Source organism: Sminthopsis crassicaudata, chromosome 2, assembly GCF_048593235.1.
Source record: "Sminthopsis crassicaudata isolate SCR6 chromosome 2, ASM4859323v1, whole genome shotgun sequence".
In the NCBI taxonomy this organism is placed as follows: Eukaryota; Metazoa; Chordata; class Mammalia; order Dasyuromorphia; family Dasyuridae; genus Sminthopsis; species Sminthopsis crassicaudata.
Window position 1 is genome coordinate 215,526,407 of NC_133618.1, and position 17,497 is coordinate 215,543,903.

Here is a 17,497-nt window from a genome sequence, read left to right on the forward strand (position 1 = left end):
AACTTATGTCATCAGATACTAAGCTTCTCTTTCCTAATGAGCTTGGCTTTGACCTATTTAACAGAAAAGAAAGGAAGAAGAACTTCTTGAGTTCCTGAGAACTCAAGTTGAGAGCAGTGCTCTCAGGAATTAACCCAGAATTCTCATGAATTAGAGTCAATCAGAAGAGAATAAAACCTATACAAAGAAAATATCAAAATAATAATAGCATGGTAAATAACTAAAAATAAATAATGAATTGAATTAGAGGGAAATGAGTGGCTTAGACTGAATTTGTACTGGTGTTTTAGTGACTGCATGTAAAACTATTCATTCGGTAATTGTATATTCAATCACTTACTATGTGAAAAACATTATTGGACTCATTGAGAAACTAAAATCCAGTTTCTTGTCCTCAGGGAATTTAACTATCTTGTAAGAAGTTTTGTTACACCTGGTTATATACCCTATCAATAAATGTCATTTGTAAAACTTGTCTAAAAGCAGAATAATACATTAAAGACTATTATAAAATTGAACATTTAAGGGAAGAAAAAACCCTGTGTGTAAGTACCTGAATTCTTTTTTATAACAAAATTTTCTCCACATCTAATACTTTTTTCTTAAAAACAAACAAAAAAATGCAAAATTTTTATTTTAAACTTAAATATAAAATCCCATTATCATTTGCATAGCAGAATATGAGAAGGCTGAAGATATAAAGCAATAAATTTCCATTTGAAGAAAATTTATATAATAAATACTACACATTGTGTTCAGATTTATCCATATTTTCATTGCTTCCTTGTAAGTTTTCTTTTATTCTCTACTATATACTTTTTACTCTATTCTTTTTCCCCCTTTCCCCCTTTTTCTACAAGATTACAATCCACACACATACACATACACAACACACATGCATACATGTCTAATCACTTTTATTATCATTTTAAATTACTTTCTAGTAGAGCTTAATCAATTCACAAAATAGTAAAATACTATTATTATGTCTGAAAAAGATTGTTAATTAAACAAATGACCAATTAGTCAAATATTAGTTGCATTATTAAAAGTTGTTCCCAAATCTTAAAGATTTTTACATGCAAATTAGGTACATACCTATAGATGCTTCCTGAATAAGAGGAGATGCAGTGGCATTTAAGCTTTGGACTAAGCTTCCAAGTTCCTGCAGAGCACACACCATCACATGCTGACTTGCTGCTATGTCAGCAGCTCCAGATTTGTTTTCACTACTTGTATCATTGACAACTGCTTCTGGAGAAATAAAACAATATCAGATACTTAGTATAAGCAAATTAAAATTCTGACATCAGTTTTCTTTATTCCATTTATTTTAGAAATAATATATGTTTAATGGCTACAAATCAAGTTTTTTTATCCTAATTTCTCAGGTATCAGTACCAATGTTATAGAATATTAAATGTTTTAAAGGAGTCATATGATCATAGCATTCAATGAATTTGTACATCTATAAAATACATCAAATATATCCACATCCTAGAATCATTTTTCTCCTCATATATCTAGGTCAATAAGACCCACAGTGACAATAACTTTGAAGTTTCCTACTAGACTCATTCATCTTCAAAGAGCCACTAGTCTTGTTTGACATTAAATGTTGTGCAACAAAAAATCAGATAATTTGTTTTAATTGTCAGCCAAAGCTAGAAAATTTTTAATGAAGAAAATTCATGATCCTCATGATAACTAAAAAAGGGAGAATATTTTTCTAGCCATGATACCTAGGCATAATTAATGAAAACCAAAGAGAAGTAGACTATAAGGATGACCTTTAAGTTAAATAGTTTTATGCCCCAACATGAAACTTTATCTTTAGGTATACCACAAGATACAATACATTGGCTAATTTAATTTTCCAACTTCCTACTACTTAATTAAATTTGGGTTAACAAGGTTCCAAAATGTGGTAATAATAAGATGAAAATAACTACAAGAATTTTTTGTCCTTAAGAGTTTTGTTTCACTTTGGAGAATACACAAATTCAGTCTTCCTCAAACTCTCAATACAGAACAAATTATCAACTAAATATCTCTAAAGTAAAACTTCACTAATATCTCATAACCATGATCATTCAAGAAGAAAATGGGCCTGAATTTACTTTTCTTCATAAAAACAAATTTGTTTGCTAATAAACAAGATCATGGGCAGATAATTAAATTATTTAGAAACAAATTTCAAGCAATTTAGAAATATTTGAAGAATCTGTGATTAAGGTAACCATGATAAACATTACCTCCTTAGGAGTATCAGATAGTATGGGGGCTCCAAAATCAGAAGACTTGGGTTTAAATCCTGCCTCTTTTGTGATCTTAGGCAAGTTATACAAACACTTCATTCTGTTTCTTCATATGAGAATAATGGAATTAGATAGCCTCCGTGGTTCCTTCACATTGTATAAAAATGATTTATGATTCTATATGTTATTAATTTCCAAAATTTGTTTTCAAAGTGAAAAAAAAAGAATCCTCACCCACTGCTTTCATTTGTTTTCCAATGGCTTGGCAGATTTCTTTGGCAGCTGCAATCTGAGCTTTTTCTCCAAGCAAACTACCTACAGTAGCTCTGAGGATAAAGGAGACACATCTTCTTGAGTACACAGCTTCTACATGTGTTTGAGTGGCCCGAGGGTGTGAAACCAGATCAAGTACATGGGATAAGAATGTAGCAAAGCTGCGTTCTAACCATTGACCACCTAATGTTGTAACAAAAACAACATATGCCTGCAAGCAGAATAAAATGTAATTTAAAACCTAAAACAAATTACATTTACAAATAAAACAACTCAAAAAATAAAGCCCAAATCTACTTTATAAGAGAATATAAATGTTTAAGAACAAAGAAAACAACAACAATAAAAAAAAAAAAAAAAAACAAACAACAAAAAAAAAAAAACACAACCATTTACATTTTAAAATGGAGAAAATGAAATATGGCTGTAAAAAAACAAAACTCTGCTTCTTTAACATCCAAAAGGTAGAGGCTAAAATTTGACAAAATATTCATTTATTCCCAAATGCATAGACTGATGAGAGGATTATGACTCAATCATCACAAACTCCCTTTAGCTTTTACTTAAAGCCAAACAAAATGTATCTTGAAGTTGATCAATGGCTTCAAATTTTTTAATCAAGCAAGCAAGCATTTATTAAATGTCTACTTTGTGAAAAGCAAAAAGTTCTTGGTCCTAAGGAATTAGCATCTAATGCAGGAGAAGACACACTTATAACAGACAAATCAAGAAAAAGTAGTTTGGGGAAAGAGTAGAGGGGAAAGAGATGATTTCCTCTGAGCCTATGAAGTTTTAATTAAATTGATTTTACTATTGCATATATTTAGGTACTAGACATTAGAAAATTAAATTTATAGCAGGACCAAAAAAGAGAACAAGATAAAAGGACGAAGATCTTAGTTTAAAAAAGATCTTAGTTAAAAAAAAAAAAAAAGATTTTAATGCATAAGGATTAGCAGCCAAGCAATTAGAAAAAAGGTCAGGTAAAAGGTAGCACTCAAATGCAGAAGAAATCCAAAGATTTCCAGATATACAGAGAAAGGAGTCCAATCTATACAGAAGAGAATACAAGTACAAAGTCAGAGAAATAGGAGATAAAATACTGAGTGTACATGGAAGACCAAGTGGATTAGTATGATTGGATTGCATAGTGAATGAAGACTTTCTGAGAGGCCTGGGAAGATAGGAAGAAATAAAATGTAAAGAGATTTAAATAGCAAACAGAGGACTTTATACTTGACTTAAAAGTAAGAGGAAAGCAGTAGAGTTTTGTTGTTGTTGTTGTTGTTTGTGGAAAGGTGACATTGTCAGACATTCACTTTTAAGAAATTAACTCTGATCCAACCATTCTTGAGAGCAATTTGGCACTATGCCCAAAGGGCTATCAAACTGTGCATACTCTTTGATCCAGCAGTGTCTCTATTGGGTCTCTATCCCAAAAAGATCATAAAAAAGGGAAAAGGACCCACATATACAAAAATATTTGTAGCAACCCTTTTTGTAAGGGCAAGAAACTAGAAAGTGAGTGGATGCCCATCAGTTGAGGAATGGCTGAATAAGTTATGGCACATGAATATCATGGAATATTATTGTTCTGTAAGAAACAATCAAGAGGATGATTTCATAAGAGCCTGGGGAGGCTTACATAAACTGATACTAAGTGAAGTGAGTGGAACCAAGAGAACACTGTACACAGCAACAACAATATTATGTGATGGGCTTGATTCTATTCAACAATGAAGTAATTCAGGCTAATTCCAATAGACTTGTGATGGAGAGAGTCATCTACATACAGAAAGAAGTCTATGGGGACTGAATATGAATCACAGCATAGTATTTTCATCTTTTTTATTGTTGTTTGCTTGCTTGTTTGTTTTTTCTTTCTCATTTTTTTCTTCATTTTGATCTGATTTTTCTTGTGCAGCAATATGTTTAGAAGAATTGCACATATTTAACCTACACTGGATTACTTGCTGTCTAGGGGACGAAGGGGAAGCAGAGAAAAATTTGGAACAGGTTTTGCAAGAGTCAATGTTGAAAATTATTTTTGCATGTTGAAAATGTTGAATAGAGAAGAGCTAATCCAATTCCAATTGATTAATGATGGACAGAACCAGCTACATCCAGAAAAGGAACACTGGGAAATGAATGTAAACTGTTATTTTTACCTTCTGAATCCAATTCTTCCTGTGCAACAAAAAATTCGGTTCTACACACATATATTGTATCTAAATTATACTGTAATATATTCAACATAAAAAAAAAAAAAAAAAAAAAAGAAAATGTTGAAAATAAAAAGCTATTATTAAAAAGAAAAAAATTTACTGGTGGTTATGTGGAAGATAAATTAGAATAGTAAAAAGACTGAGATCAATTAGGAAGCTATTGTAATAGTTCAGGAGAGATATAAAGAGAACCTAAATTATGGTGTTAGTTTTGTGAGTATTGAAGAGATAGATTATGAGACGGAGAGAAAGAAACAGATTTGGCAAATGATCTCAGATATGCTGGATAAAGGAGAGTAAGGAATGGAGGATAAGATTAAGATTGTGAACCTAGACAGATGAAAGGATATTAGTTCCTTTGAAAATAATAGAATAGTTCAAAAGAAGGATGAATTTGAAATCTATTTTGGGCATGTTGAGTTTGAGATGACTATGAGACATCCATTTCAAAATGTCTGATAAGCAGTTGGTAATATGATAACCATCACTTATTTATTTTTTAATTAAATCTTTTTATTTTCAAAATATATGCATGGATAATTTTTAATAATCTCCTTTGCAAAACCCTGTGTTCCAAATTTTTTCCCTCTTTTCCCCCACCCTCTCTCCTAGACAGCAAGTAATCTAATATGTTAAACATATGCATTTCTTCTATATATATTTCCACAAATACCATGCTGCACAAGAAAAATCAGATAAAAAGGGGAAAAAATGAAAAAAATGCAAGCAAACAATAAAAAGAATGAAAATACTATGTTGTGATCCACATTCAGTCCCCAAAGTCTTCTTTCTGGATGTAGATAATTCTCTCCATCACAAGAACTCTCTCTGGGTACAGATGACTTTCTTCATCAAAAGACCATTAGAATTGGCCTGAATCATCTCATTGTTGAGGAGAGCCAAGTCTATCATATAATTTTGCTGTTGCCATGTATAATGATCTCCTGGTTCTATTCATTTCACTTAGCATGAGTTCATACAAGTCTCTGAAATCATCCTGCTAGTCATTTCTTACAGATCAATAATATTCCATAACATTCATATACCATAACTTATTCAGCCATTCTCCAACTGATGGACATCCACTCAGTTTCCAGTTTCTTGCCACTATAAAAAGGGGTGCCACAAACATTTTTCTCCATGTGGGTCCCTTTCACTCCTTTATGATCTCTTTTGATACAAGCCCAATAGAAACACTGCTGGATCAAAGGGTATGCACCATCACTTTTAAATAACTTTCTAAACACATGAGAATTTTTTGATTTTAATTAAAAATATTTCTTTGATATTTATGCCTTTATTAGCATAATTTGAGTTAAAGATAACCTCCAAATGAATAGCACAAGTAGATACATAATTATGCAATATATGAATAATTATATGTATGTATGAACATATTATTTAAGAGAATTAATGGGACTAAAAAAAATTTATTTGAAGAAAGTAAAAATATTAAAGTGATATTCCACATATAAAGTTACAAATGACTATGTATATGCTATTATTTGGCAGATGACTTTATAAAATTTATGAAATAAAAAAAATAAAAAACAATGACTATTTTTACATAAGCTATTACAAACCTGTGTAACTCCAACTCTTACTTCACGATTAACAGACCCACCAACTTTTAGCATTTCACCACCACTCTTTAAGAATCCAGACCCTCCTCGCAGAAATCCTGTGGCCATGAGCTCTAAGACTTCATCTAAAGTGGCTCTTTTCACATTCTGGCGCATTACTTTTAGAAAAAAAAAAAAAATTAGGATAAATCTGTAGCTATACACAAAATATTAACTTATTCATATGATGCAATCAGCCATTAAAGAAGGTGAAAGAAAAGAAGGTGAAGAATTTTTAAAGGACTATAAGTATCTCTACTTCAATTATTTAATAGGAAATTATACGTGGACTCTTTCATATTTTTAAGATAAAACAACTTGAGAACTTAATAAGCATATACTATATGTCTGGCACTCGGGGAATATGAAAAAAGTTAGTGTAAATATTATGTTCAGATCACAATCTAGCTAAGAAGCATGTATGTGGCACAGTAAGTAGAGGGCCTGGAGTCAGGAAAACTCATCTCCTTAAGTTCAAATCTAGTCCAAACACATACTAGGTGTGTGATCCTAGACAAGTCACTTAACCCAGTTTGCTTCTGTTTCCTCATCTGAGCTGGAACAGGAAATGGAAAACTAGTACAGTATCTCAGCCAAAAAGACCCTAAATGGAGTCACAAAGAGCTAGACACAACTGAAAATGCTAAATAAGAATAAATTTGTCAATTTTAAATTTTTTACTGAAACTTAACATAATGAATTTGGGAGAATATGCTAAATACCTGTGAATAATATCTTTTGGTCTGAAATAAAGGCAAAGTTTTCATGGACTTTAAATTGTTACACTTTAAAATTTTACACACTAATTAGATTAATTCAGAAATTACAAAGGTATTAGTTTAAGATGTATCATGGAAAAATATTAAAAACATACAAAACAAAGTATAGGCATATGATGTTAAACATATAATAGCGATAATTCAGTACCCGTTGCCTGTTTAGGCATCAATGCGGTAGCCATGACTGTTCCCAAGAGTTTTGCCACTGCCACTCGAACCCCATAATTTGAGCTTTCCAAAGCCTTAAAAGATAATGTGGCTATATTTTCTAATTCAGCTGTCCACATAAATACAGCTTCATTTTGTAGTTCTAGCAGACACTGTATGGTTAAAAAAAAAAAAAAAAAAAAAAAAAAAAAAAAAAAATTAACATTAAGTTAATTTCAAAAAGGTTTTAAATATATATATGATCTAAACTGATCTAAAGATTAAATATTATTTGATGTAATACTGTAAAAAAAAAAAAAAAAAAAGGAATGAAATTTAAAGTAGTAGAAGTATACTAGAGCTACAACTAGAAAAGTTACACTATTTTTTCAAATTTATTAAGTACCTGGTATGAGCCTGGTATTGTGGGCAAATATGAAAAGTATAAGATACAAGATATAGATAAGATACAAGACAAAGGTCACAATCTAGCTAAGGAGGTTTATGCACATGCACACATAAAATAATTCAGAAACAACAAAACAGTATATAATCATAGTGTTACATATCAGTTCATTGATTAGTTCAAATATTTATTTTCTATCAAGATAGCGAGCCTACAATAAAAATACATTTAATTTATACTTAATATCATAATGCACAAATTCATATATTACAAACGTATATGCACTTGTTTCTATAATCTATCTTTTCAAACATTCACAAGCCCAACAGAAAAGCTAGAAAATCTATAACAATTTAAATGGATAAACTAGAATAAAAGTGAGAGTAGGAGAGTGAGAAAGATTTCATTTTTTAACTATTATGAACTTAAACACTAAAAAGTGAACATTTACATATATCACATAAAAATAATATGAAATTGTAAATCTCTAATTCATGACACTTTTTTTTTCCTAAAAAGTAAATAACAGGGACAAAGCCAAAATGGCAGATGAGAAACTCGGGCAAACTCTCCCAACATTCCCCTCCCAAGAACTTTAAAATAACTAATTGTTTTCAGTCTATAAGCTCCAGGCAAGCTCCTAGCATGGCAAACAAAACAGAAAAAAATGTTACATAAGGGAACTTTAAAGTAAGGCTGATAACTTTAATAGAAATATTGATATAATGAATTAAATCCAAGATGGCATGGATAAAATTAGCCTGTTCCCCTCTACTAAAATGCTATAAAAGGGGGACCCTAAATCTCTGCCCTTCAAACATTCCTCTACCTGCGATAGACCCATGCTTTCCAACTGATTCGAAATCTGATCTGTAGTTATATATGTGACTCTGGGCTTCTCTGATTTGTACTTTACTACTTGGTATTTCTATTTATCTTTTTTCTTGTATTTCTATTGTTTAGTATATTCACAGGTCAATTTTTTTCTTTTTAGTTTTTGTTTTATTTTTCTAGGAACACTTCAAAAGTCTCTTTCACTGAAAGTTCTAACTTTTTCCCCCATAGGTAATTACAATTCTGTTGGCAGAATAATAGATTACTTTGGGTGGCATCTTAGAGCCTTTGTTTTTTAGAATATATCATTCCACTTGCCTCTGCAGTTTTTAATTGGTGTAAAATATAGTCTTGCATTATTTAGGTTTCCTTTCCTTCATATTTAAGGGAAATTTCTTATTTACTAATCATTTCCAGAATTTATTTTCATTGGAACTGTTCAATTTAACCACTATACATTTTGGAGTTAGAAACAGAGAGTTTTTTTTTGTTGTTTTTTTTTTTGTTGTTTTTCCCCCAGGAGATGATTATGGAACTTTTTGAGTGGTGGTGTATTGCTGCTAATGTTCAGAAATTCTGGGAAATTTTCTTGTATTATTACTTCCATTATGATGTTTATTTTTTTCACTTGATATGTTTCACTGGGGAAGTCAAAGAATTTTATGTTCCTACACTTTCTGTCTTTGAGATTAAGGTATTTTGTTCATATAGGGATCATGTATTCATTAATGCTAATTTCCTTTCAGATTGTCCTTTGCAGTATATTTTTATTTTCAACCTCTTGCCCTCACTTTTATTTCTTTAGAGAGACTTGTCATTTTAGGTTCATTTTTCTATTATGCTAATTATTTCTGATGAGCATCTGTAGCTTTTTCAATCTGAAATTAACTTCTATTAATATGCTGATTTTTCTTCTGAACCATTCTAGAATGTGTAAGTACAGTATGTTGTATTTGGAACTAACAAGTTTCTTTCTTTTCTCAATAATATTTATTTACAAATTCAAAGCCTTTTAGCCATCTTCCCTTCTGATTTTACTATTTTCTTTGCTGATTTCTCTGTTTGTGCTTTGGGTTTTTGATTTGAGTTTTTTCTGCCTTACTTCTTTGGTTTCAGTCTTTTTTTTTTTTTTTTTTTTTTTAATTCTCTTATCACTCACTTTCTGACTCCCTCTTTCATGATGTTCCACATACTATGATTCAAAGCTCAGTATCTTCCTACTTTGGAAAATTACTTTTCATCAGTTTAGGTCTCTTCTACTAAGTAGCATCTGGGAGGAAAGCACTGACTCCAACTGAATGCCAGTCCCCTTTTCCTTCAGGCCTGATATAGTTCAGTACATTGGCTTCCTGTCCCAGTTCCCCTCTTTTATTTTATTTTTATTTTTATTTTATGGTTTCATTGAGTATCTATCACATTTTGCACTCTTATGGAAGGTACGGTGGATACACAGGGCAGATACTTCAAAAGGCCCTAACATAGAAGGCACTTAAAGCAAAAAAATACAAAAGGCTCCCTCCTTACTTTCTGTTCTTCCTACATGGTAGGGAAAAGTTGCAGCCTGCTGCTTATAAGATGTCTGAGGAATTTCCAAGGAAGTATGTGTAGACTAAAACAGCAGCAAATTAAAAGTCCAAGGCTTTGGTTAGTTTTATAATCAATCTGAAAAGGGTATGGAAGCTGATGTGACACAGTGAAGATTATCATTCTCTACTATTAATTCATAAAGCTGCTACGAGGCAAATTTATCACTTTCTCTATCATGTAGATGTTATGGGCCAGAACTTTGAAGTTGAAACAAAGGATTTTTACAAGGTGCTAAGTCAGTGGAATTGGTAGAGACAATGGTTATCTAGTTTATCATGGTTCAGTATAATTGATTTAATCTTACAACAAATAATGATTTCCTAGTGATATAATGATTGGTTTATACTCCGTGTAGAGCATATAAACTAGGACTCAGAAAGCCCTCCGGGCAAAGGCAGAGAAGACAAAGTACTGGAGGCAGGAGTTTAAGCTCTCAGAATCAAGGGGAGAAATTCAATTCATTCTTCCTGGTGGCTGGCCTGGTTTCTTGCATTTCCCCCACTAAGAAGAAGGCTATATGGAAAGGCTCTCCAAAAAGCTGCCCAGCATCAGGCAAAAAGATAATAAAGGATTTGGACTTTAACCACTGGCAACTCTTGTGGTGATTACTGAACTGAAAGGAAGGCTGCTCCAGAGACCCCCAGGAAAACCAAACCAGAGAACACTATATTTTGGCGTCTGAACATGGGGCCAAGAATCTTCATCTGTGACCCAGAAATTAGGGTGAGTATAAGAAGGAAACTTTGTAAAGGACTAAACTAGTATTGCAGCTGAAACGGGACAAATGTTTAGAAAGGAGCCTTTTCCAATTCAAGGAAAATGCAGAGAGCATTGTTAGACTTATGAAAAACCAAGGTTTGATCATTGAACTTTTAGAAACATTATAATACACATCTCCTTGGTTCTCTAAGGAAAAAGAATTAGATCCAGACGAGTGGAAATTAGCGGGAGACCAGCTATATGAATACTACATGATAATGGACCTTATTCAATTTCCAAAGAAACACTCTATACCTATAACTTAACACAAATGTCTTTAAGAAATTATATAAGTTATAGAATAAGGAAAAAGAAGAAAGTACAGGAAGGGGAGGATCCAGTCAAAGTGAAAAGGATGAAAAATTATATAAGAATAGAGTTAAGTAAGAAGCTGATAAAATTAAAGAGCGTGGTATTTCACAGCAGGAGCCATTAGGGCATTCCCCATCCCCTGACTTACCCCCCCTCAATTAACCCTTCATGAATGGAGGGAGAAGGAGGGGGGGAGAGGCAGTGACACAATCAGCACTACCTATGAAGCAGCATATGACAAGATTACAAAAGGCATTAGTTAAAGCAAAAAGAGAAAGACAGGATATATCTGATTTAATAAATGCATACCCTGTTATTGAAGAGTTTGATTCTTTAGGTTAACAAAGGAGAAGATACACTCCTTTTGATCTGGGAAAAATCAAAGATTTTAAAAAGGACTGTACTCTTTATGGGGCTACATCATCTTATATTAAGACGTTACTAAAGAATTTGGCTTATGAAATTTTAACCCCTAGTGATTGGAAATCCATAGCAAGGACATGTTTAGAACCTGGACAAAACTTGTGGCTTTCAGAGTATCATGAACTTTGCAGGATACAAGCCCAATGCAATAAGCAAACTGGAGTTATTAAACAAATCACCTTTGACCAACTAGCAGGTGAAGGTCATTATGCAGAGAATTCAGCACAGATTAATTACCCCATAGTATATAAACAAATTGCTGCTGCTGCAATCAAAGCATAGGGCTTCCTTCCAGGAAAAGATGGAGGGGAAGCCTTCACAAAAATAGAGCAAGGTCCTAATGAACATTTTGCTGACTTTGTGGGATATCTGCAAACAAGAACCATTGGAGAAAATGCAGCTATAAAAATTATAATAAGACAGCTGGCAAGAGAAAATGGTAATGAAGTTTGTAGAAGAATTATTTGGGGAATACACAAAGATGCTCCTTTAGAGGAGATCATAAGATGCTGTGCCATAGTGGGCACAAATGCTTATTATACCCAGACTATGTTGCAAAACATTGGAAGACAGGGTCCCTCTTGGCAAGGGTTTTCCAGAAAAACTCATTTATGCTTTCATTTTGAGAAAGTAGGATATCTGAGAGCCCAATGTAGGCAAAGAGACAGAGTGAGAGGACAAGGTGGGAGAATAAGACTCAAAATCCTACGTCCAAAATGCAACCGAGGCTTCCACTGAGCCTCAGAGTGTAGATTAACCCACGAAATGAGAGACGGGGCCCAGCTCCAAAACCTCAAACAAAAAACAGGTGGGGCATGACAGCAGCTGAGGTTATACCCAGAGAGTCTTTAGAAATTCAGGATTTTGATGTAATCAATCAGCCAAAAAGCAATGAGATGGCAGAAAGGGATTACAATTGGAGAGAATATAGGCTTTTTTAACCCAACAGAAGGACAATGTCCAGTGTGAGCAGCTCCAATGTAATTGCCAGGTGATGTGGAGAGAACATTGTAAATAGAAGGAACTAGATAGGTTAATTGCTTGGAGAAATGGTTTGCTTGTATTCCTACAGATGGAGAAGGAATCATTTGGGTGCCAATGAATACCTGGAGAGACACAGAAAAAGAGAAAAACCTCGAAACAAAGGAGAAGACCTAAGAAACATCTGACACTGAAAGAACATGGTTGATAATGAGCCTGTTACAGAACTTCAGAATCAGCAGGAATCATTGGATTCCCTGAGATGAAAAATTGTTGATAAGACTGTTGCAGAACTTTAAAACCAGTAGGAATCATTGGATTTCCTAAGATAAAAAATTGTTGCAGAACTTCAAAACGAGGAGGAATCATTGGATTCTCTGAGAAATGAAAAGACTGATACAGGACATCAAAACTTGCAGGAATCATTGAATTCCCTACACATGTGAAGTAATGGACAATAGATAGGTTTTGGACTATTTCTAGGACTTATGGACATATACAATTCCTCATGCTGATTCATGTTTGTTACATCACTACTAGCCTGTAATATTGCTATGTGCTTATGTAATTATGTGCAATATCTCCCATGTTGATAGATTTATGTATACCTGTTTTAAATGAAGCCCTTCAGACTGGCTAATCTGATTTGATTCCCCATTTCCTTTGGTGTTTTCATCTCCCTTCCTGAGACGTCAAAGAGGGTATGATCACCTCCTTTTATGGTATTTTCACCCCTTTTTTGAAGAGTCAGGGAAATTGTGATCACCTCCTTTTTGGGGTTCTCACCTCCTTGAGATGTCAGGAGAGTGACCACCTATGTTTTAAAAACAAAAGAAAGCGGGAGATGGCCCATCGGCCAGAACTCTGAACTTAAAACAAAAAGGATTCTTACAAGGTACTAAGTCAGTGGAATTGATAGAGACAATGGTTATATAATTTAGCATGGTTCAGTATGATTGATTTAATCTTACAAGGAATAATGGGTGATATAATTCTAGTGATATAATGATTGGTTTATACTCAGTGTAGAGCATATAAGTAGAGAGTGAGAGCCACAGAGGACAAGCACACTAGAAGCACTTGGAGCCTAAGAGACAGAAATTCATTCCACTTTCAGTCAGGCTCCTGGTTGTTGGCCTCTTTAATTTCTCCACTGAAACCAAGATTCCGGAAGGCCTCTAAGAAAGCTGCCCAGGCAAGGAGACAATAAACGTTATGGACTTTAATACCTGGCTACTCTCATGGTGATTACTGAACTGAAATGAAGGCTGCTCCCAGACACCCCAAGAAAACCGAACTAAGAATATTACATGTAGATATAGCTGTTATTTGTTCTGTGTCTGCTGTATTCTCTGTGTTTGTGTATGTGTAACATTGGAGACCAGCCAGAAATGATACTGCACACTTATAATTCCTGAAGATGGGGGGAGGCAGGAGCTGATAGATCTCACCTGACCTCAGGGATTTTCAACAACAGGAGAGCTGAAGTCAATTACATATCTGTATTAAATCAAGCTATAATATGGTAAGCCCCCAAGAGCAAGGTGACCATCAGGCTGCCTAAAAAAGAACACACTAGGTTAGGTCAGAAATCAAGAAGATCAAAGCTTTAATGCCAAGCCAATCAGCAGTGGCATCAAATTCATGAGTGGCTATTTTACTTCCAATGTATGTGAACTAGGAGGCTCAGAAGGAAATAAGGAAGGAAAAAGGGGAAAGAAATCTAAAAGGAATTGCAGAAAAGGTCTATTCCATCATTATGTTGGTCATATGACTGCTCATTATTTCTTACAGTGTCATGACAGTCTATTTCATTTGTACATGTAGAGTAAATGTTTGGAATAATAACCTTTTATAAGTTTAGTGACAATCTCTGCATCAAAGAATATGGACGTTTTAGTTGCTTTATTTGTATAACTGCAAATTCTTTTTCAAACAGTTGTACTGATTCACAGCTACCTCAACAATGAAATAGGTTGGTAATCTTCCCATTACCCTTTCAACATTGACTATTCTCACCTTTTGTTACCTCTGTCAATTTCCAAGATGTGAGGTAAAATCATAAGAGTTGTTTGGATTTGATTTTTCTGTATTACTATTTTGGAACATTCTTTCATATGGTTGTTTAGAGTTTGAAATTCTTTTTAGAATTGTTTGTTCATATTCTTTGACCACTTATTTATTAGGAAATGGCTTTTGGTTCTCTATATATTTATGTATATATATGCTTCTACATATTTATGTTTATGTATATTTGTATATAAGTAAATGTATAGATATATACATGGATATGTATATATTTAGATATATACATATATACACATGTATATATGCATGTAAGGTGTGTGTATGCATGTAAATTGTTTTTATATCTTGCCAATCAGAGAAATCATGAAAAGAAGTGATCCCTTTTCCCCACTCGATCATTTACTTCCTAATCCTAAGTACACTGATTTTGTGAAACAGATTTTCAGGTTTATATAATCAAAGTTATGTATTTATTTTTATAATGACTTTTATTCCATGTTTGGTTAAAAATATATTTTCTATCTATGTATGTGAGAGATACACAATCTGCTTCACTTCTTTTTTTATAGTACTATTTTTATTTATTGTTCAGGTTAATCAGGAATCCATTTACAACATATTATAGAATAATAAGCTAATGGTAAGTTACTATTGGTCTAAGCTGAATTTCTGCAAAACTGCTTTCCAGTTATTCTGATAGTTTTTGTAAATTTGGAGTTGTTTCTTATGAAATTTATGATTTTCTGGTTGAACACGGGAATGGAGTTCCATTTTTTCTGATTATTCCTTACTTTGTTTTGATCGAATTAGATGGCTGCCTCCACCTAATTTGAGTTCCAAAAATGGTATTCCCCTCCAAGTCTATCACTTTTCATTTTTCAGCTTGGTTTTCGATATTTGCAAATGAATTTAAGTATTTTATTCAATTATATAAAGAATCCCTTTGATAATTTAATTGCTACAGTATTAAAATTGTAAAATAACTTTGATAATACTGTGGTTTCTATTATATTGGAATTACTCAGCCAGGAGGACTGAATATTTTTGTAGTTATTTCAGCTATTCTTTATTTCATTAAGGAATACTTTGTAATTGAATTTATATAAACCTTTTCTGTGCTTTGATAGCTACATCCTCAGATATTTGGTGTGTCCTGCAGTTATTTGCAATGGGATTTCCCTTTGTAATATTTTACCTCTTGGATTTTGTTGTTATATGGAAACATAGTTAATATTTAAGGATTTATTTTGTAGACTGCAAATTTTCAGAAGCTGTTAGTTGTCCTAAATAGCACCTTTGTTGTTTCCCTGAGATTTGCTAAATATAATATCATATTATCAGAGATAGTTTTATCTCCTCTTTCTCTATGTTTATGCCTCTAGTTTCTTACTTTTGTCTTATTATTATTGCTAGTATTTCCAGAACCATATCAAATATAGTGGGGATAGTAGGTATCCTTACTCTACTCCTTAATTTCCTGATAATGTTCTATTATAGCCCCTTTGCAAATGAAGCTTGATTTGGTTTTAGATAGGTGCTTTATTAATAATAATAATAAAGGTCTCTCTATAACTATATTTTATATGGCTTTTAGCATAAATGAGTATTACACATTGCCTAAGGTTACTATCAAAGACACCAATACTCTTCTAGCCACCCAGATTTTTAATCTTAGTATCAATCTCCACTTCTCACCCTTACCTCTTACCCACACAGCCAATCAGTTACTAAATTAAGCTATTTCTATCTCCACAATATGTCTCATATCACTTCCTTTCTCACTACTCACACAAATAACCCTCTTTGGGCCTTCATCATTCTCTCTCCTACCTTACTTCCATAGGTTCCTAATTGGTCTCTCTAATTCAAGTCTCTCCTTTTTCCAAGTCATCTTCTCCCTAGTTACCAAGTTGATAGTCTTGAAAAAACAGTTCTGAACATTTCACTTCCTGTTCAAGAAGTTCCAGTGACTTCTTCTTGCCATTAGGATAAAATGGAAATTCTCTGTTGCTTTTTAAACCTTAATAATCTGGTTCTAGGTTGACTTTCTGGGCTTAGTGAACATTATTCTCTTCTATGTACTCTACATTCAAAATGAAATGAGCTACTTTTGGTTCCTTTTATAAAATATAGATAGATACATACATACATACATAAGATTAGATGGCTGGCTGGATATAGATATGTATATATTCTGTATCTCTGTATCTGCACAGGTTGTCCCTCTACCAGGAAGGTATCCTCTTTTATCTTCTGAGCTTCTTTCAAAGTTTACTTCAAGTGCTATCTTCTGCAGGAAATCTATTCTGCTTCCCAAAGTAATATCCCTCAGAAATTACTTCCTATTTACTTGCATCTATTTTGTATTTAGTTCTCTATGTACATGGAAAAACTATTTCCTTTTTAAAATTGTGTATTCCTTTTGCCTAGCATAGTACCTGATGAAAAATTCTTTTAAAATTTTTTTTTAATTTATGATTTTATTAAAAAAAAAAACTTATTGATCATAAAGTGCAAAGTAAGAAAGAAGTGCAGTAGACTTCTATCACTTTCCCTTTTCCCATTAACTATGCGGTATTTAAGTAATACCTATGTTCATAAAAATCTAAGTCAAGTTTTTCTATCTTAAATCTGTAATTTCAAAGATATTTAATCTTCATTAATGACAGCTTCAATTTCTCAATCTTTTTGGTTTTAAGTTTCTCTGGAAATACATAATGATATGTAAAATACCTAAGTGCATTAGGTACATATTTTAATTCTAAATAGACTTATTTTGTATAAGAATATAATAATGTAAATTTGGAATTCTGCAAGTCATTTTTAAAAAAAACTGTTTATATATATAATGTTTCAGTACTGT

General features: G+C 32.7%; 1 protein-coding gene across 2 annotated transcripts in view; it reads right to left on the bottom strand.

Moving 5' to 3' along the window:
- Window positions 1-17,497, bottom strand: part of HEATR5B (HEAT repeat containing 5B) — a 127,860-nt gene that overhangs the window by 96,228 nt on the left and 14,135 nt on the right. For both annotated transcript variants that reach the window (XM_074288186.1, XM_074288185.1), the window contains exons 7-10: window positions 7,306-7,477; window positions 6,340-6,497; window positions 2,493-2,742; window positions 1,099-1,254 (exon numbers count right to left, since the gene is read on the bottom strand). In XM_074288186.1, the coding sequence (XP_074144287.1) occupies window positions 1,099-1,254; window positions 2,493-2,742; window positions 6,340-6,497; window positions 7,306-7,477 (736 nt within the window). The remainder of the gene's footprint in view (window positions 1-1,098; window positions 1,255-2,492; window positions 2,743-6,339; window positions 6,498-7,305; window positions 7,478-17,497) is intronic.